Here is a 22,335-nt window from a genome sequence, read left to right as displayed (position 1 = left end):
ATCTTTTAAAAAAAAGTTAGAGCAGGGCCTGGACTGATGGCTTAATGGTAAAGAGCACTGGCTGCTCTTTCAGAAGACCACCACCTACATGGCGGCTCACAACTGCTATAACTCCAGTCCCAGCGTATCTGATGTCATCTTCTAGGTTCCATGTGCACCAGACAGTCACACAGTACACATTATACATACATACATGTATGTGTATGCAAAATATTCATCACATAAAATCTAAAGGCCAGATATGATGGTTCACAGCTATAATCTTTTTTTTTTTTTTTCCATAGCTATAATCTAAGCACTCAAGAAGCAGAGGTTGGGGCTGGAGAGATGACTCCTCCAAAGGTCCTGAGTTCAATTCCCAGCAACCACGTGGAGGCTCACAACCATCTATAATGAGATCTGGTGCCCTCTTCTGGCCTGCAGGTGTACATGCAGGCAGAACAGTGTATACTTAATAAATACATCTTTTTTTAATACAATTTTTTTAATACAATTTTTAAAAATTAATTTATTCTTGTTACATCTCAATGTTTATCCCATCCCTTGTATCCTCCCATTCCTCCCCCCGCCCCATTTTCCTATTATTCCCCTCCCCTATGACTGTTCCTGAGGGGGATTACCTCCCCCTGTATATTCTCATAGGGTATCAAGTCTCTTCTTGGCTACCTGCTGTCCTTCCCCTGAGTGCCACCAGGTCTCCCCCTCCAGGGGACATAGTCAAATGTGAGGCACCATAGTACGTGAGAAAGTCATATCACACTCTCCACTCAACTGTGGAGAATATTCTGACCACTGGCTAGATCTGGGAAGGGGTTTAAAGTTTACCTCCTGTATTGTCCTTGGCTGGTGCCTTAGTTTGAGCGGGACCCCTGGGCCCAAATCTGCCTATCATAATGTTCTACTTGTAGGTTTCTAGGACCCTCTGTATCCTTTTATTTTGCTATTCTCCCATGCGTCTCTCATTTAGAGTCCCAATAGGATGCCCTCCCCTCTGTCCCAGTTTCCTGGTAAGTGAAGGCTTTCGTGGGACATGCCCCTTGGGCTTTTTTTTTTTTGGTTTTTCAAGGCAGGGTTTCTCTGTGTAGCCTTGGCTGTCCTGGATTCACTTTGTAAACCAGGCTGGCCTCGAACTTACAGTGATCTGCCTGCCTCTGCTTCCTGAGTGCTGGGATTAAAGGCCTGGCTCATAAATAAATCTTAAAAGAAAAAAAAAAAAGCAGAGGTAAGAACATGGTTGTAAATGTTTTTTATTTTTCAGATGTGGGGATGAGAGGAGAGCCATACCTGAGCTTTATGACTACGTAGCTTGAGGTGAGCCCATAGCATTTCTATCTATCCTTAGGCCTAGGCCTGGAAGTTTCTAGCCTCTGTACAATTTAATCTTCTGCAAGCCCAGACCTTGAAGGCTTCAGCTTCCAGCCTCCATCTGCTAACCTAGGCCTAGAATGTGTTTGGCCTCTAAGAGTCACTGCTGAATAGCTCACCCTTTTCAGTTCTTTCTGAACTCCAGCTGGCTGGTTCAATTCATCTGTTCTGGCTCAAAACTCTACAAGCTGACTGATGCAAACTGCCTTCTTTCTGTTTCTCACTGAATTGCTTTGCTTGTAAAAACTGCTTCTGAACTTCCTGAACTGCACGAACTCAGCTACACCCACCTGAATCAAACTGCACCAAACTGTACTGTATTTCCGAATTCTACTGTACTGTTTCCACAAGCTCTCTTCCTCTCTCTGTCTGTGCTGCTCTTCCGTAGCTTCTCTTTCCTGTCTCTTGGGAGTTGGGCATAACCTATTTATGATACATTCTTTCAAATATTTCTGATTCATCACTTTATCTGCCCCTCAATTAGACATCATTGTTTAAGATTAAAGTTGTGTACTAAATTCCAGCCTGAGTTTGGATTAAATGTGTGTACTAACAGCAGCCTGTATTACACAGACCTAGGTCTTTGAATATGATCCCTTGCCAGAGCATCCATTAAAATTCCTCTACACAAGGATAGAAGTTTGCAGCCAGCTTGGACTACATAGTGAGTTCTAGGCCAAATTGGGGTACACTGTTAGAACCTGTTTCAGACAGACATGTAAGTAGCGTAAAACAAGACAAAACAAAATAAAATTGAAAGCCAGATGTAACTTCTTCTATGTTTATACCTGACAATGAGAAATTGAAGGACTTGGGGTTTTTTTGAACTGCATAATTTCTTCTTCCTCACATTCTAATTTTGGTTCTGTTAAAAAGGAAAAGAAAGTTAGGATGGCATGAAATTGAATTGGTAGTTAATAAATATTTTTGTGAGCTTCTTACCTTTCATTTCAGAAGTTCCAGAGTTTTCTTCCTGTTCATCCATTTTAGTTTTAATGTCAAAATTATTCTACATAAATATGAAAAAAATTGAACAATTTAAAAAAATAAATGAAAACAATTAGGTAAGGACACCAATGAACACATTTGCTTTATGTAAGAGATAGAAATAGATGGTAAGTAATAGAATTACTATCACAAGGCACTTTTTTTTTCTTTTGACACAGGGTTTCTCTGTGTAACAGGTTTGGCTATTCTGGAACTAACGTTGTAGTCTAGGCTCGTCTCACATCCGCCTACCTCTGCCTCCTGAGTGCTGTGATTAAAGGCATGTGCTACCATGTCTAATCCACAAGGCAACTTATTTATGCAAAAAATATAAACTATTTTCTTTTTAGGGTTGCTTTAAGGGTAAATAGAAAAAAGGGCCTATTTTCCAAAATTTTGTGTTTATTCTAAATTCTTGGTGTTACCATTGTCTGAGCGCATGGCATTAGGTATGATTACACAAGCTGCTCATGTAACTGACTATGCCAACCCTCTTGAGGAAGTCAGTGGAGGGCGAACTTAGTTATGGTATAGTACAAATAACAACTGGTTTAAACTCTCTTACATGAAATTTAGTGGAAAAGGTTGTGAGTTCTTAATTGAGATGAACAAGGGCTAATGTGAACCTTGGGCAGTGGGGTTTCCAGAGTGGGTACAACGATTGGCTGAGGGGTAAGGCACTGAGATGCTTCGTGTTATGGCGAGGCGCTCCAAGAGTTCCAGGTGCTTGCTGAGCAAGGTCTTATCTGGTGAAATAAAGTTGAACCTCTAACTTCGTTAAGGCCTGTGTGACATTCCTCAGGTAGAGGGTATGGGGGTTCAGGCTCCCCAGGCAGAGGAGGAGAAGCCCTGCTGACAAAGAGAGTCCTGCATTTCATTGAGCTCAGGGCTTTCCAGACATGCTAGACTACAACCTTAATAGCAGGGCCCAGCAGCTCCCTTTGTGACGTGTGAGAGAGACTCAAATACTGTGTATGTATGGATGTGCACACATGTATGTACATGTTGGGGTATGACGCAAGGAGGCCAGAGGTTAATGTAGGCTGCTTGCCTTTATCATTCCTTACCTCATTTGTTTTTGAGACAGGCCTCACTGTGCTGGTCTAGAGCTTACTATATAGGCCAGGCTGGCCGTGACCTCAGTTATCTGATTGCCTCTGCCTTTTGAGTGTTGAGCCTTAAAGTTTTTGCATGCCCATGCCAGGCTTATTTATGTCTTTCCGAGGCAGCGTCTGTCACTGACTGAACTTGAAGGTGCTTGGCCAACAAGTTCCTGGAATCTTTCTGTTTCTAGCCCTGACCCTCCCAGTGCAAGAGTCAGAGACTTGCACAATCATATGCAGCTTTTACATGGGCTCTGAGAAACTGGTCACACACATTTTGTGCAGCAAAATTTTACCTACCGAACCATTCTTTTAGCCTGAGATTCAAATATTTAAAGAAAACTCCTAGATGACATGGTGGTTATGCCTGCAATCCCAACACTGAGGAGCAGGCAGGAGAGTTAGGAGTCCAACGACAGCCTCCGGCGCACAGCAAGCTAACCCTGGCCTCAACTATAAAGACGCAGCATTTTAAAAACGAGAGCCTGTGCTATGACACAGCACGTGAAGTGCTCAAGGCCTGGGCTGAGCAATCAGAGTTTGCTCCCAGCACAGCCATTTGATCCAGCTTCAAGATATACTAAAGCTCTTCCAACCTGAGGATTGTACTATAGTATTTATTGAGACATTAAATCTATCCAAGTCCTCAATGCCAACGTTTGCTACTATTGTACTTTATTATTCTTTGAATATGTTCACACTTACATGATTTTCATCTACATCATCTTTGTCCATTAGAATTTTCTGGAATGATATTTTTGATTGCTTTGGTGTTAGTATGGTTGAATCAATATTTTCCATTCGTTCTTTCTCAGTGGTCACTTTTAGTCTCAAGGTGTGGAAAGGTGTGGGGACTTCTCCCACGTTCAAGTAGGTGGGGTCCCCGTCAAATATCACCCCTTCACAATCACCGTCCTTAAACCCTGGAGGTTGGTAAGCTGGGGGTGTAACTGCAAAAAAAGGAAGTTAAAAACTGTACTTTTGTAAAACTGAAGAAGCTGAACAAAAACAAAAAACAAAGCAAGACTAAATTCAGACGGAAGAGCCTGAGCTGAGGTGCAGGCACGCCCCTTCTCCACTGAGCCTTATTCCTTAAGGATCACTGTCATTTTTTTGACTGGCTGCCATGACTGAGCAAATTATCATTCTTGGTTTGGTTTCCTTGTCAAATGGGGAAAATAACAGTATCTACCCACAAGAGGTCACTGTGGATACAAAATAGTAACCTGTAAAGCATTCAGAATTGAAAATGCACAGAATGGGGCTGGAGAGAGGCTCAGAGGTTAAGAGTGCCGCCTGCTCCTCCAGAGGTCCTGAGTTCAATTCCCTGCAACCACATGATGGCTCACAACCATCTGTAATGAGATCTGGTGCCCTCTTCTGTGCTCATATGCAATAAATAAATCTTTAAAAATATTAAAAAAAGAATGCACAGAATGAGTAACTGTTAAAAGTTGTTATTGTGTTCTGTAATAAAAGACAATGGTTTATGTTTATATAGAAAATATTATGCATATAATAGGAATCTTAGGCTGGGCACGGTGGCACATACCTTTAATCCAAGCACTTGGGAGGCAGAGGCAGGTGGATCTCTGTGAGTTCGAGGCCAGCCTGGTCTACAAAGTGAGTTCAGGACAGCCAGGGCTGCACAGAGAAACCCTGCCTCGAAAAACCAAAACCAAAACCAAAACAGAAAATAGGAATCTTCATGTTTGTATATGCTTTAGGAAATATATATCCTTTGTATTATTTACATATCTTTAAATAATGCAGGATGTTCATGCCTAGCTCTTCTTTTGTCAGGTGCAAGGGGATGGTCAGTAATGAGAGCACTGCTGCAGTCCCTCTGTGATTTTAACAGTTCATAGTGCATTTTTTAATATGGTTGCAACATAATTTACTTAGTCTTCAAGAAAGACACTCTACTTATACTTTGCTCCTATTTTAACCACTGCTATAATGAAAATTCTTACGAGCAGGAGGTGAAGGTGCACACACCTTTAATCCCAGCACTCTGGGAGGCAGAGGCAGGTGGATCACTGTGAGTTTGAGGCCAGCCTGGTCTACAAAGTGAGTCCAGGACAGCCACGGCTGCACAGAGAAACCCTGTCTCAAAACAAAACAAAACAAAACAAAAAAAGAGAAAGAAAAAAAGAAGAAAATTCTTATAAATATATAACCTTGGATATTTGTGCTAGCTATTCTCAAAATTAAAATATTAAAATTTGGGGTAAGAGATACAGCTTCATGGTAGAATGCCTGCCTAGTATACACAAGGCCTTAAGTTCAAGCACCAGCACCAAAGAACCAAAACATTTGTTGTTTTTTAAATAATCCAGTTGTGAGGTGATTATTCATTATATATACCTGAAAGAAACATTACATACTTATATTTTCTATTTGACATAACAAAATTATGAAGATATTATGTAAATAGTTTTAAAATTAAAACACAACTGGATTAGAAATGAAACACAGATAACTAAATCTTTTTTTTTTTTTTAAGATTTATTAATTATGTACACAATGTTCTTCCTTGCATGTGTGTCAGCAGGCCAGAAGAGGGCACCAGATTTCATTATAAATGGTTGTGAACTTGAACTCAGAACCTCTGGAAGAGCAGGCAGGTCTCTTAACCTCTGAGCCATCTCTCCAGCCCCATAACTAAATCTTTACACAGCTGTTCTGTAAGAAGATAGGTGGTGCTAGGCATGAGCATGATGGTGCATTTCATGCCTTTAATTCCAACACTTGGGAGGCAGAAGCAGGAGGATCCCTGTGAGTTCAAGGCCAGCCTGGTCTATGCAGAGAGTTTGAAATTGCCTGAGCTACAAAAAAAAAAAAAAAAAAAAAAAAAAAGTTTAAGCCCATGTTAAACAATTTAGGGGGAGTCAGTGAGAAATGGGCCATGGAGGCGTCAGCAAACATGAGAAAGCAAATCAGTCTGTAACTATATAGACAGGCCATTCAAAACTGTTCAGCCATGTGCCATAGATAAACCCAACTACTGCAGAAAAAAGAATAATTCCCGGAAACATCTGTTCAGCTGCTTCGTGCATCATGTTAATCCGCTGTGTGGGCAGTGAGCTCAGGTGTCCCAGCATGACTCAGGGTAGCTGACAGGGTGTAGTAGCTCCATTGCTGCACTGAATGTAGCCTGGCTGACCTACCCAGCTCCTCAATGCCATCAAAACCCAAAAAGTTTTGATAATGACAAAATGTCCGCTGAAAATGTTGCTCTTGTATGCATTATCTCAAGAATTAATTAATTAATCTATTTATTTATTTCTTTTGGTTTTTCAAGGCAGAGTTTCTCTGTGTAGCCTTGGCTGTTCTGGAACTCACTCTGTAGATCATGCTGGCCTCGAACTCAGAGATTTGATCTTCCTGCCTCTGCCTCTGCCTCTGCCTCTCAAGTGCTGGGATTAAAGTCATGTGACATGATGGTCTGGCCCTTCAAGAATGTTTAAGGGAATTCTCAGTTATGGGTTCATAAATTTTACCAATCTGGTAAATGAAAAAATAGCACTTCACTATTTCTTTAATTATAAGTTACATTTCCTACAGAAGTTCGGATCATCGAGAGGGATGCATTTTTTAGAGTTTTTTTTTTTTTTTTTTTTTGAGGCAGAGTTTCTCTGTGTAGCACTGGCTGTCTGTCCTAGACTCACTCTGTAGACCAGGCTGGCCTTGAACTCACAGAGATTCACCTGCCTCTGCCTCCTTGAGTGCTGGGATCATGCCCAGCTTTTTGCAGACATTTTTGTTTTTCAGTATTTATTTTATTTTTATTCGTTGTGTGTGTGTGTGTGTCTGTCTTTGTCTACATAAATGCAGGTGCTTGGGAAGCCCAGAAGAGGCACTGGGTCACCGTGGACATGGAGTTACAGGCATTTCTGTCACCCAACACAATTGGTGCTGAGAACCAGACTCTAGTCCTCTGCAACAGTAGCAAGTGCTCTTAAACTCTGAGTCAGCTCTCCCTCCCAACATGGTTCTTTTTCAAATACTCACATTAAATACAACTTTTCTAATATCAAAGACTCTTTAAACATTAGACATGGAAACCAATTTGTTTTTTGTTTTTCGAGACAGGGTTTCTCTGTGTAGCCTTGGATGTCTTGTACTCACTCTGTAGACCAGGCTGGCCTCGAACTCACAGCGACCCGCCTGCCTCTGCCTCCCGAGTGCTGGGATTAAAGGCATGCGCCACCACTGCCTGGCGGAAACCAATTTTTGAAATAATAAAACTAAAAAAAGATATATTACAAGTAGTACCTTCATCATAGTAAAAAAGCTTCATGGTCAGGCAAATGTCATTAGGTAAAGGCCCTAGGTTCTGCATCAGGACATAAATCTTCCGAATGAGGAGAATGCTTGCTTTCTTGGTGTCAGCAGATGTTGTACTAGATTTATTGTTTTGGTTTTTGCTAGAAAAGAATCAGATATCAATTTCTTTCATAAGACTTGTGACTTCTAATATTATTTCACATTTAACAATTTGACATTATTTTAAGATATTGTTACTATAGTGAAACCACAAAATATTTTAATGTCACTATTATAAAAATATAGTATCACTATTAACATCATTATTATAAGCTAAATACGTTTTACATCAATAAAACAACTATGCATTGTATACAAAGCATTTAAAGGAACTAAATGATGGGTTTTAAATGTATCTCTAACCATTCAATACTGCTTTTGTAATTAAAACAGTATATAATTAGCACACTGATCTTGTCTTGTGGAGTTCTAAGTCTCGTTTCATTTTGACAGCTGGTCTGGGGGAGGTTCTAGCAGAAAAATCACAGCTACTCATAAACCCTGAATGAAGAACAACCCTCCACTATCTTTAACTGAGGGTGGCGGCATTGGGAGGGAGTCACTGGGAGAGGCAATAAAGGAACAGAGCACCACGTCAGGCAGTCACATCAGCCAAACTAACCCTGGAGAGGGAAAGTGGGTGACAGACGTCATGGCCACATCCCACCACTCCATCATGTAAAGTCAAATTGCTAACTGGGAATTTGAGAAGTTTCAGAAATAACTTTGAAGTCTAGCTAAGTAGCATGAATGACAAGTGGCAGTTGATAATATAAAACTATAGAACAATACCTTATAAAGTCCATGATCGGTCCATTTTTGGTGTACTTGAACTTAAACTGGTAACATTCTGAAATTGTCTTAAAACAGAAAACATTGCAGTTATGTAACTGGTGCACAGTTCTGACTGCCAGTGCTCTACCCTGCCTCCAAACACTCAGTCAGTGGTTCTCTCCAGTGTGCTCATCTCCGTTGGTCCACTGCAGTTTCCAAGTGCTCATGGTTAATGCTGACAGTCTGGGATCTGGCACTTCAGTTGTGGAGAGAGAGAGTCCCTGACCGACTCTCGTGCCTGTTACAGGTACTAATGGTAGGAATGCTCCAGCAGGCAAACGCAGGAGGAACCACAGCTAAGCAGAGTGGGTGAGGGCTGTGGTTTGAATTGCCTCAGAAGTTTATGTATTGGAAACTTAAGTCCCCAGTGCAATGATTTATTTATTTATTGGTTTTTCAAGACAGGGTTTCTCTGTGTAGCCTTGGTTGTCCTGGACTCACAGAGATCCACCTGCCTCTGCCTCCCGAGTGCTGGGATTAAAGGCGTGCACCCCCATGCCCAGCCCCCCAGGGCAATGATTTTAAGAATGGGATTTTCTTTTTCTGGGAGTGAAAAAAGATGACTTTTAAAAATTGAATTCACAGGGCTGGAGAGACGGCTCAGTGGTTAAGGGCACCGCCTGCTCTCCCAGAGGTCCTGAGTTCAATTCCCAGCAACCACATGGTGGCTCACAACCATCTGTAATGAGATCTGGTGCCCTCTTCTGCAGATAAAGCACTCATATACAATAAATATTAAAAAAAAAAAAAAAAACCAGAGAGCAAGTAGGCTCCATTTTTTTAAAAAAGTTGAATTCACAATTCTTGATGGCACTGATTTTGCACAGTAGCTAGGATGGTTGTTTTAGCAGAAAAGGCAGCTGAAGCCAATCTGGTCAACTAGTGCTAAACAAAAGGAAGAAGAGTGCACTGAGTGGACACTCAGCACACACACAGCGTTGTGTGTTAACCTAAATGAGCCCCCTGGACATGACGACCAAACACACACATCGGTACTTTGAGCTGGCACAGCTAGATTACAACTGGCTGACTAGAGGAAGGAGTGCCATCTTAGAGAAGCCATCAGGTGAAGCTGATAGGTCTCACCCTTCCTAACACTGACCCTTCAATACAGTTCCTCAGGCTGTGGTGACCAGTAACCACAAACTTATTTCCATTACTACTTCATAACTGTAATTTTGTTATGGTCTGTTTTCCAATGGTCTTAGGTGACCTCTGTGGGAGGGTCGTTTGAGACCCCCCAAAAAGTGTGAGACTCACAGGCTGAGAACCACTGAGTTAAGTGGACCCTGCCCTCACGAATTATTTATAAATAGATAATTCAGTTATCACAGAAGTGGATCAAATGTGGTTCCTTATAAAAAGATATCTCTCTTCCTTCCACTGTGTGTGCGCGTGCACGTGTTTGTGAGAGAGACAGACAGGAGGTCATTACTAAATTTTGCTTACCCCTAGATGTTGGACTTCCTAACATTTATAACTAGAAGAAATAAATTCATAACCTCAGATCCTACCCTCCAGGATAATAAATGGAATAAACCTTTATTCTTTTTTTTTTAAATGATTTTCTTCTTTGTAAAATTTTTTTTCAAGATTTATTTATGTATATGAGTGCTCTGTGTGTGTGTACACCTGCACACCAGAAGGGGGCATCAGATCACATTATAGATGCTGTGAGCCACCATGTGGTTGCTGGGAATTGAACTCAGGGTCTCTGGAAGAGCAGACGGTGCTCTTAACCTCTGAGTCATCTTTCCAGCCCAACCTTTATTCTTTATAATTTACCAAGTCCCTGTAATAGAAAAGGAACTAAAGCAGATACTAAGCATAGGATCTACTTTTGTTATTATTTTTACCAATCACTATGGAGCCAAGGACTGACCTTGAACTGTAGTGCTTCCTGGCTCCATGTCCAAAGTGCTGAGATAACAGCCATGCACTACCAGATCCAGCAAAAGCAGATTTTTTAAAAATTCCAACTTATTAAAGACAGGGTTTCACTATGTAGCCCTAACTGGCCTCGAAGTGGGTTAGTACGTAGACCAGGCTAGCTTTGAACTCAGGGATGTGACTGCCTCTGCTTCCTGAGTGAGAGGATCAAAGACATGAGACTTGTGCTGCCAACACCACATCCAGGAGGCTTGGATCCTGACACCACATCCAGGAGGCTTGGATCCTGGCTACACTGTAACCACGTGCAGACAACGTGAGCTTCTGTTTCCCTAGCTAAGAGAAAAACTAAAGACAGTACCATCTTACTAATAATATAGACCATCAAACAGCTAATTTATAGAGCCCTTAACAAAGCTGATAGCACACAAAAGATATTTAATAAGTACAGCTAGTGCACAGTAAGGCTACTCATTGTGGCATATACTGTTAATCCCAGCACTTGAGAGGCAGAAGCAGGCAGATCTCTGTGAGTTCAAGGCCAGTCTAGTCTACATAGTGAGTTCTAGGATAGCTAGGGTTATATACAGAGGCTTAGTCTCAGGAAACAATAACAAAATCAATCCAGTAATGAATATTTTTTGAATAATTAATTAAATCATAGCCTTTCCCTTCAACAATCCACATTGTCATTATGGACATATATTAAGCATTAGGTGTTGACATGAATTTCAAAGACAAAATACATAGTCAGCCCTCCTCAAGCTTGGAATATTTAGTTTAAAAAATGCACTGTGTTTAACTAGGGCTACTTGCATGCCCATCGGTTATTATGTTAACCAGTCATGGGCAATTTACAAGCGGTTAATTCCACTGAAGAAAAATGACTCTCCTTCCCTCAGCAACCATTAACTGGCAATAGTACCTCAGCTAAGTGTGGAGGATATTTTGCTTTCTTTGCAGGTCAGTATACACTCAGGCATAGAGACAGCTCTGGGATTTCATGTGTATGCCCACTATAGCTAGTTTCTTACCTAGGGTTGTGTAAGTTAAACAAACTTTCTACCAGCTGAGCCACATCCTCAGCCCTGATCAGTTTAGATATTCTTCTAGGACTAAGTGACACATTACATTTTAGTGGTTGAAACCTCCCACATGGTGAGCTGGTTTTCCTAAATTTTGGTTTTGTCTCATCTGCTATAGTACTGTAGCTAAGAAATCTTGAACCCTGAGTCTAGGGAAATAGCTCAGCAGGCAAAGGAGCCTGGTACACTGGTATGAGCAACAGAATCCAAATCCCCCCAAGCCATGTAATAACTGTTGCGTGTGATTGCATGAACCTGTAATCCTCCCCCTGTGAGGAAGCATGACAGGAGGGTCACGAGGCGTTGCTGGCCAGCAGACTAGCTCCTGCTTCACTGAAAGAACCTGTCTCAAAGGAGTAAGGAGGGTGATAAACCAACCAACTTGTGTGCACAACCTGTGTGTGTGTGTATATAGTGATAAAAACTACACATCCCTAATCTGTAAGGGGTGATAATAATTCTAATTAGGTTATGATGAATAAATAAGGGGCAACTCTAATAAAGCTCCAAAGAATAAAGCCTATTATAGAATAAGCACACAAATTCTTCCAAAGACTGGGGGTGGGGTGGTGATTTGCTGTGGAGAGTTTGCCTAGCATGTTCTAGGCTGTAGGTTCAACCCCCAGTATAACAACAAAATGAAAATAATATTAAAAAATGCCCAAAACATGAGAGTGGTAGCCCACACCACAGTCCCTGTGTTTAGAGATTAGAAAGATTATATTTCTAACACTTCTGGCTCAAGCACACTCACCTGAGGATCTTCTGGATTGGTGTACACCTAGGTAAAAATGAATTACAGTCAAGTAAAGTTCTCACTTTTGACGAAATTGAAAATTAAAGTATTAAGATGATTCAATGGAACAAAATAAAAAACTAAAATGACCCTCTCAAATAAAACTTTATTTCTTTTGCCCCACTGGATACTTCAACTGGTTGAGTAAAGTGGCATAAATCATCTGATAGTTTCAGTGCCATTTAATAAAGGGAAATTTTAACAGTGTTAAAAGATACAATTTAAAAGTACTTACAGCTAGAATGATCATCCTTAGCTGAAAGAAAACAGAGAACAGAAGTCTTAATTGTATTCTATAAAATACATTTTCATGATGGATCATAAAAACTCTTTGTACTCGTTCAGAAGCATGGAGTATAACTCCACAACAGAGTTAGCACATGCACAACCTTGAGTTCAATTTTTAGTGCTCCTATGGCCATATAAGAACATTTGTTCTAGCTCAACATTTCTTACCTTCTTTTTTATTTATTTTTTATTTTTTAATTTTTGAAAATTCAGTTTCTCCAAGGGAGTCTCACCAAGGAAACCATTCTTTTTTTTTTTTTTTTTTTAAGATTTATTTATTTATTATCTATACAGTGTTTTGCCTGTCAGAAGATGTCATTATAAATGGTTGTGAGGTGCCATGTGGTTGCTGGGAATTGAACTCAGGACCTTTGGAGAAACAGACAGTGCTCTTAACCTCTGAGCCATCTCTCCAGCCCTTCTTTCCTTCTTTTTGTGGGGAAGGGGAGCAGCGTGGTGCTTTTTCAGACAGTCTCACTAAGTAGCCTTGGCTGTCCTAGAACTTGCTATATAGATGGGTTGGCCTTGAATTCATAGAGATCCACCTGCTTTTGCCTCCTGAGTGCTGCAATTGAAAGCGGTACCAGCACACCCATCTCTCAATATTTATTTCTAAAAGCACATAACCACCAAGGAAAGTATACTTCAAATCATGTCTATTCTCCCAAATAATTTTTCACTTGGCTTTTTGATGGCTGAAATTCATGTCAGCATTTTATTTTACTGACTTAATCAAATAGAACATTACTTATTGCCAATTACAAGGTACGGAGACACCATTTTAATTCCAGCTTGAGGCCAGCCAAATCTATATAGTGAGTTCCAGACAGCTACAAAGTACGACACTGGCTCAAAAAAAGAAGTAAATTATAAAAATTATTCCAATTCCCCATAGCTTTCCCAAAAATTATAATGGCATTTAATATTATTGGAAAATATTTACTTCTTTGTTGTTGTTCTTGTTTGAGATGGGGTTTCTCTGTGTAGCCTGGGCTGTCCTGGAACTCACTCTGTAGACCAGGCTGGCCTCGAACTCAGAGATCCGCCTGCCTCTGCCTTCAGAGTGCTGGGATCAATGGTTTTGTCAACCACTAGTTTACCAATGCTCCTAGGTGCCAGGGTGTATATGGTGTTCCATATTTACTGTCTTATTGGGAAAGTTAGGGACTGGGGATAAAAATTCACCTTTACAATTCTGCTAGAACTGAACTTCTCTGTACATATTGTTTAAAATGATTCTATGCAAAAAGGTTTGTGTTCTTATTGTGGGGCCGGAAAGCCATGCCACTGGGGGAGCTAGTCCAGAGCAAGAGGTCGAGATGTGTCCAAACCCTGAAAATGCCATCCTGAGACAGGCAGGGGTAGGACTGCTTCCTCCATGCGCTGGGCTGCATGTCTGGGCACACACAGCCTGAACAACCCCCACCTCTGCCACCTTTGAGGTGGTCACACAGCCTAGTGGCCAGGCTTCAGGTTAAACTTCCCATGTCCTTATAAGGACATGTCCAGCTAACACCTGAAATTCCTCTTCATGCAAATGAAGCATTTCAAGCGCCTCAGCCAATGAAATACACTCACGAATCCCTCTACCCACTCCCCAAGGTTTATGTGGTCCTTATTCACCCCCAACAAAGTGAGCTGTTTCTCCTGAACCCGCACTGACCGAGATCCTGTGTAGCCCACCAGCCCAGCTTCATTCCTTCCTGCTCAGTATGCACCTGTGCTCGGACACCCTGAGACCAGAAGCAGACTCAGTCAACAGTCTATTTCAAAATCTTAGTTAAAATGTCACACTGCTGGGCGGTGGTGGAACATGCCTTTGATGCCATCACTTTGAAGGCAGAGGCAGGTTGATCTCTGAATTTGAGGCCAGCCTGATCTACAAAGTGAGTTTCAGGACAGCCAGAGCTGTTACAGAGAAACCCTGTCTTTTCTTTTTTTTTCTTTTTTCTTTTTTTTCTTCTGAGACAGGGTTTCTCTGTGTAGCCCTGAGTGTCCTGTACTCTTTTTGTTTTGTTTTGTTTTTGAGACAAGGTTTCTCTGTGTAGCCTGGCTGTCCTGGACATGCTTTGTAGACCAGACTGGCCTCGAACTCACAGAGATCCACCTGCCTCTGCCTCCTGAGTGCTGGGATTAAAGGCATGCGCCACCACCACTTGTCCAGAAACCCCATGAAGTTTCAGTACTTTTGCATACTGACATGAGTTCAAGTCCAGCTTGAGCTATGTAAATGAGTTCAGGCTAGCTCTGGCACAGAGTAAGACCATGACTCAAAACCTGAAACAAATACAAATTTAGTCATTTCAGAATTTTTGTCAGTTTAACTTGAACTACATGTGAAAATTCATTTTGCTTTACTAAGAATTGAATTCAGGACCTTGTACATGTTAGATAAGTACTCCGACACTCATCTACAGCCTCAGCGCAAAGAAACTAACTTTTAGACTCTAATTAAGAAATACTTTGCAGCTGGGTGTGGTGGTGCACGCCTTTAATGCCAGCACTCGGGAGGCAGAGGAAGGTGGATTGCCATTGAGTTTGAGGCCAGCCTGGTCTACAAAGTGAGTCCAGGACAGCCAAGGCTACACAGAGAAACCTTGTCTCGAAAAACAAACAAACAAACAAAAGAAATAATTTGCCAGCGTGGTGGTGCATACCTGTAATCCCAGCATTCAGGAGGCAGAGACAAGTGGATCTCTGTGAGTTCGAGGCCAGCCTGGTCTACAGAGTGAGTCCAGGACAGCCAGGGCTACACAGAGAAATCCTGTCTCAAAAAAAGCAAAGCAAAAAAACCCAAAAAAACAAAAAAACAAAAAAAAACAACCCACTGTCTGAGTACATGATAACTCTGTGGTAGCTGTAGAGAAAGGAAGAAGACGCTGAAAGACTTACATATTTCTTCTGTAAAGCATCATAGCATCCTAGCATCCTAAAAAAAGAAAAAAAGCCAGAGTTGCTTTTATACTTAATGCATTTTCAGAAAATAGTTCTTTTCGTAAATCTCTGTATTTACCCCTACAAAACTAATAACTAAATTAAAGTATCTTTCTTATTAACTAGCTTCAAACTGAACAAAATAAAACAAAGAAGCCGGTTGAGCTGGGCGTGGTGGCGCACATCTTTAATCCCAGCACTCGGAAGGCAGAGGCAGGTGGATCACTGTGAGTTCGAGGCCAGCCTGGTCTACAGAGTGAGTCCAGGAGAGCCAGGGCTACACAGACAATTTTTATAATAAGGAGTACCAATTACTTGGAACCGGCCATTAACAGTATGTCTATAATAAGCTAGGTGGGTGGCCCATACTTGTGTGATCCAAGTGGCTGATGAACCTCTGAGTTCTATACAGCCCGGTGAACAGAGTGAGTTCCAGGACAGCTAGGACTACACAGAAAACTGTCTCAACCCCCACCCGCCAAAAAAGGTGTAACAATCAAACAGAAATACGAAGATGAGAGGTCAGAAGGGAAACTATAAAATATCTGATAGCTATTTGTAGAGTTGTAATAAAAAATAAATCCTATTTAGAGCCGGGCGTGGTGGCACACGCCTTTAATCCCAGCACTCGGGAGGCAGAGGCAGGCGGATTGCTGTGAGTTTGAGGCCAGCCTGGTCTACAAAGTGAGTCCAGGACAGCCAGGGCTACACAGAGAAACCCTGTCTCGAAAAAAAAAAATCCTATTTATATGGAACATGAAACAAAATACATAAATCCAAAGACCTAAAAACATGGCACACAGGGCTCAAGGGTTAATTACTAAAATCTGCTTACAAAGTATTCAATATGCAAAAAGTATGATTAGAAAAAACATCACTTTCTGTCTTTTACTTACCACTTCACTAACTGTGAGGAACCTGGACAACTTTTATCTTCTTTCAGAATTTTGACACAAAGATCTAAATGAAAAATAGAATAAATGCAGAGGTGTTTATGAGTAGTTGATTTAGTTAATTATATTTTTTCTTTGTTTTATATGTTTATGTGTGTGGATACACCACGTATCATAACACATATGTGTGACAGCCAGAGACTTTGGGAGCAGGTTTTCTTCTCCTGTGTGGGTTATGGGAAGCCAATTCAGATCATGAGGTTTGACTGCAAGTCCTTTAACTACTGAGTCATCCTGTCAGTCTCAACTGTAAATTTTAAATGATATTGATTTTCTTTAGCTATGAATTATAGGTATGTTAGTAATTTTTGAGACAGGGTCTCACTATGTAGCCCAGGTTGGTCTTGAACTCACAATTTTCCTGCTTTAACCTATCCAGTACATGGATAATATAAGCAAGTGCAACCCGCCTAGCTTATTGTAGGCACAGTATTAGTGGCAGTTTCCAAGTAATTGGTACTCCTTATTATAAAATGCTGTCATGATGATTAAGAATTTAAGCCGATAGGTAGAAAATTTCCTATTTCTGTGGCACAGTTGCTAAGTGTTTGCCTAACATTCACAAAGTCCTAGACTGAATCCCGAACACCAAGTACACTGGGTGTAGGGTGCGCACCTACAATCCCAGCAGGATAGACAGCTCACTATCAAGAGCACTGCCTGCTCTCCCCGAGGACCTAGGTTAGATCCTCAGCACCCAGGTGGCAGTTTATGCTAACTCTGACTCAAGGGGATCTGAACCAGATCTGATCTCCAAGAGCATCAAGCACACACAAGGTACAAGACATACATGCAAGCAAAGCAACCAGATAAAATTTAAGGAAATTTAGATAGATTTTCATACATTAGTTTTCCAACAGTCTTGCAATGTTTGGTATGAACTCTTATTCTACTGAGATAATTACAACTAGACCAAAAGTTGACTCTCAAAGACAACAGACTCTGCAGAGGCATGTAACTCATTGAAAAGGATTGAGAGCATCACTCTGCTTAGATTAGCTCATCAACACAGGTAATAGCTATCTTACAAGCGTATGTAGTATGTTTCCTAGTTTTATGTCCAACTTGACACAAGTTAGAGGCACCTGAAAGGAGGGAATTTCAACTGGGGGAAAAAACCCGACCCCATAAGATCCAGATATAGGACATTTTCTTAATTAGCGATTGTGGGTGGCGCCACCCCTGGGCTGGTGATTTTGGGCTCTATAGGAAAACAGGCTGAACAAGCCAGGCAGTGAGCAGCACCCACCATGGCCTCTACTTCAGCTCCTGCCTCCAGGTCCTGTCCTGGCTTGAGTGATGGAGTATGGTGAGGAAGTACAGGCCAAATGACCCTTCCTTCCCCAACTTGCCTTTGGTCATGGCGCTGCGTCCTAACAATAGTAACCTTAACGACGGCACTTAGGTACCAGTTGACAACTAGCATACATAACAATGCTTGGCATATTGTCCAGCATATGGCTGGTGCACAATTTTATGCACATACCATCTACGTGCCGGGAAAGAAATGACTGTACTATAAACTGGATGTGTTTTGCTTCTTTGCGTGGAGGATTTTTTGTGTTTTATTTTGTAGCCCTGGCTGTCCTGGAATTCCCTATGTAGTTTAAACTCAGAGACTCACCTGCCTCTGCCTCCCAAGTACTGAGATTAAAGGCATGAGCCACCACACTCTGCTAGTTTCATTTTTGACACCGGATTCAAGTATCTCAGGGCAGACCTTCAACCTGCTATGAGTTTGATGATGACCTTGAACTCCTGATCCCTCTGACTTACCTCCCAAGTGCTGGGACTGCGGATGTGTGGTGCCACATCTAGTGGTCTGAATAGAAACGGCCCCAGACTCATGTGTTTGAATGCTTGGGCATAGGGAGTGGCACTATTAAAGGCATGGCCTTGTTGGAGCAGGTGTGGCTTTGTCAGAGGAAGTGTGTCACTGTGGAGGTGGCTCTGAGGCCTGCTATGCTCAAGCTACACCCAGCAAACAGTCTCCTGCTGCCTTCGGATCAGCATGTACAACTCTCAGCTCCCTCTCCAGCACCACGTCTGCCTGTGTGCTGCCATGCTCCTGCCATGATCTCAATGGATAGACCTCTAAGCTGTAAGCCAGCCCTAATGAAATGTTTTCCTTTAAAAGGGTTGTATGGTCATGGTGTCTCTGCACAGCTATGAAATCCAAACTAAGACACCATACGTGGCTATTATCTTGCTTCTTTAAAATTGCATAAACACATATAGTGCCATTGTAAACGTTTTAAGTAACACTTAAATATGTTTACTTATTGTTAGAGGTCTAATGTCAGGTGACGTTATATAACACTTGCAAAATGAGGGAAAATTACAATTAAAAACCAATCAACCAAACAACCCAACTTGCATATGAGTGTGGTTTCATACATTAAGAGCACAAAAAAAGGAAACGTGTATGACTTATATGGACATTCAATGGAATATTATTCAGCAGTGAAAAGGAACCAATTATTAATTCATGGTACAGCAGGATAAGTTAAATCATTTAGAATACACCACATGATTCTTTTTGTGAAAAATATACAGAATTTCTACATTCACTGAAACAGAAAGTTGTTGTCTATAACTAGGAAGGCTGGAGAGGAGAAGGATTTATTGTGGATGCATTTTTTGAGGTGATTGGTGAAATGTTCTAAAATTATGGTGGTAATTACATAATGCTGTGAGTACTTAATCACTGAACTATATACCTTGGTGAGTTATAAGGTTATGTGAATTACATCAATAAAACTACTATCAAAAATCACATTCTCTAAGTAAAAAACCAAGGAGGTCTTAAATCTTGTAAATTACCATCCAGGTATCTTGTCCCATAAGCACGTTCTGGGAATATTCCTCTCAAATAGGTGATGCAGGACACGGACACAGCTAGGAGCCTTTTCACAAACATCAGAGACTGATGCTCAGTTGATATCTTACTGGGAAACACCAACGCACTCTAAAATTCAACAGAAATTAAAACATCTTATTGACATTGATTGAAAACAAAGCTCCCCTGAGCCTGAAAGCAGAGTCTAGTTTTGCATAAGCACAACACTTTCCCAAAGAGTTCTCTTGGATCCTCATGCCCACAAAGTCACCGCAGCCTGCAGGGTGGCAGGATATGTTCAGGGTAAACCCAAGGCTGAAGAAAAATGTCAACTCATCTCAAGAAAACTGTAGCATGTTCATTAAGAAAAAAGTAAAAAAAACAAAATCCCAGAAAAATAGCAGTTCTCTTACTGTTCTGATACCCGGATTGGGGGTGGGTGGGTGGGTGTGTTTGTGTGTGCGTGCGTGCGTGCGTGCGCGTGCGCGCGTTGTTAGCTTCTCAATCATCCTGAGTAGTAAGGTTAAAAGCAGCTCTGACAAAACATATCTTATATAACAGCAGGTACAACCATTTTACATTGACGGAGGTATAATAAGGTATAATACAGTGCTGGCCTACAGCTGTAGCGCTCAGGATACCTGTTAAAAGGCATTATTTGAGACTTGATTCTACTTTTCAAGAGTCCAAACGATGGTATGATAAATTTTTGTCAAGAAATGCACTTTGCCCGGTGGTGGCACACACCTTTAATCCCAGCACTCGGGAGGCAGAGGCAGGTGGATCTCTCTGAGTTCAAGGCCAGCTTGGTCTACAGAGTGAGTTCCAAGACAGCTTGGCTACACAGAGAAACCCTGTCTCAAAAACCAAACAGAAACAACAAACGAAAAGAAAAAAGAAAAAAATGCACTTTGGGGCTGGAAGGCGGCAAGATCGCCTACTCTTCCAGGTGGCTGGGTTTCCCTCTCTGCACCCACCCAGTGACTAACAGCTGCTCTAACTTAGTCCTGGGGCTCTGACAGCACTCGGCCACAGTGCACAGACGTGCATGCAGGCAAACCTCCTGTACAGAATAAGCACAGAGGAGAGGAGTGCATCTGAGGCAGATGTCGGAGCGTGTGCTTTTCATCCAGCGCTCAGGAGGCAGAGGAGGAAGATCTCTGTGGGCAGAGCCTGGCTGGTTACATAGGCAGTTCCAGGCCAGCCGGAGCTTCATAGTGAGATGCTGTCTAAAATAATAATAGTAGTAGTAATAGTAATAATAACAACAATAATGATGAGAAATGCCCTCTCACGATTTTCTGCCTTTTAGTGGCACAATTCTAAGTATCCACTCTCTTCATGAATGCCAGCTAAACATCATCATTAGGGAGAAACCCCCTAAAACAAACCCAAGCCCTGGGTTCGTGTACGGATGAGTGAATGGCAGCCGGCAGGACTCGGCCTTGCTGTACTCCACAGTTCTCACGTTTGGCTAAGGAGAGCTCCAAGGAAGAAAGGCAAGGCCAATGAATGAGCCAATTGTCCCCAGCAATTCCCTGTCACTTCTTTCCTTAAAGCACTCTTTTTTCCCTGCAGTACTCTGTGTAGACCAGGGTGGCCTCGAACTCACAGCGACTCGTCTGCCTCTGCCTCCCAAGTGCTGAGAATACTTGACTTTTAAACAGTAAATGAGTTACAACTTCATGAAACATGAAACCCGGCTACATTAATACATATTAAGTCATAAGAAATGATACCAAGGAAGCTGTTCTCCGCATCTGCATAGTGGCCATCTTCCAAGGAAATATTTTCTTCAGCTATGTAACACAAATACAAAATTTAATTTCAGATTTAATTTTCATCTCTAAAATTCTACTTTATTACATGAGATTTTTATCTTAATAAATATAAGAATTTTACTTAAGATAGATTCTTTTAAAATGTCAATGCATAGCCCTAGGATATAATACATGCCTGCAATCCTAAAACTTGGGAGGCTGAGGCAGGAGGATCTTGAGTTCAAGTTTATCCTTGGCTGGTTAGCAAGTTGCAGACCAGGCAAGACTGACTGAGATCCTACTGTTTGTTTGTTTGTTTAGTGTGTGTGTGTGTGTGTGTGTGTGTGTGTGTGTGTGTGTGTGTTTTGAGGTGATAGTGGTATCTGTGTGACAATTTAAAAAATATTTTTATCTCCCAGCACTCAGGAGGCAGAGGCAGGTGGATCCCTGTGAGTTCAAGATCAGCCTGGTCTACAAAGTGAGTCCGCGACAGACAAGGCTACACAGAGAAACCCTGTCTTGAAAAACCAAACCAACCAACCAACCAAACTACTTTTATCAAAAAATGTCAAAGTAGGTGTCTCCTTCATGCATTGCACTCTGGAACTGTAACATGGCAAAGCAGGAAGGGCACAAGACGCCTCAGCTGGTAAAGGAGCTTGCCTCAGGCCTGGCGATCTAGCTTGGTAGGACCAACACGGCGGAAGGAGAACAGATTGCCACAAGTTCTCCCCTGATGTGTTCTGCATGCGCCACAGAACTCCACCCTAAAAAGTAACACTAAGACTGTTTAAAGTCAACAGAAAATAAAATATTTTTTAAAACTTTTTTTTTTTAAGACAGGCTTTCATGTAGTCTAGGGTAGTGTCCAAGAAAGGATTTTGAACTTCTGGTGGGCAAGGTCTCCCTATATAGCTCTGTCCTGGAACTAAGTAGATCAGGCTGGCCGCAAACTCGGAGGCGCCCGCCCCCACCGGGCTTGCCCTGGGCCTGCTGCCTCCGCCTCCCCGGGGCTGCCGCGCACCTTCTTCATTCTAAACTTTTCACTTCTATTTCTGTTTTGAGACCAGGTCTCACCATGCAGCTCTCACGCTACGTGGACCGCGGTGGCCTAGGCGCCGCCCGCCTGCTGGACACGGCTAGTGACCGACTCTGAATCCCCAACCATCTCG

General features: G+C 41.8%; 1 protein-coding gene across 1 annotated transcript in view; it reads right to left on the bottom strand.

Moving 5' to 3' along the window:
- Hormad1 (HORMA domain containing 1) overlaps positions 1–21,178 on the bottom strand; it is a 31,713-nt gene extending 10,535 nt beyond the window's left edge. The window contains exons 1-11 of the mRNA XM_051156949.1: positions 21,143–21,178; positions 19,388–19,532; positions 16,508–16,571; positions 15,570–15,606; positions 12,625–12,645; positions 12,348–12,374; positions 8,577–8,644; positions 7,734–7,885; positions 4,161–4,405; positions 2,308–2,374; positions 2,154–2,230 (exon numbers count right to left, since the gene is read on the bottom strand). Of these exons, the coding sequence (XP_051012906.1) occupies positions 2,154–2,230; positions 2,308–2,374; positions 4,161–4,405; positions 7,734–7,885; positions 8,577–8,644; positions 12,348–12,374; positions 12,625–12,645; positions 15,570–15,606; positions 16,508–16,571; positions 19,388–19,532; positions 21,143–21,178 (939 nt within the window). The remainder of the gene's footprint in view (positions 1–2,153; positions 2,231–2,307; positions 2,375–4,160; positions 4,406–7,733; positions 7,886–8,576; positions 8,645–12,347; positions 12,375–12,624; positions 12,646–15,569; positions 15,607–16,507; positions 16,572–19,387; positions 19,533–21,142) is intronic.
- Positions 21,179–22,335: the final 1,157 nt, after the last annotated feature.

Source organism: Acomys russatus, chromosome 15 (genome assembly GCF_903995435.1).
Source record: "Acomys russatus chromosome 15, mAcoRus1.1, whole genome shotgun sequence".
Lineage (NCBI taxonomy): Eukaryota > Metazoa > Chordata > Mammalia > Rodentia > Muridae > Acomys > Acomys russatus.
This window is presented reverse-complemented; position numbering and strand designations above follow the sequence as displayed.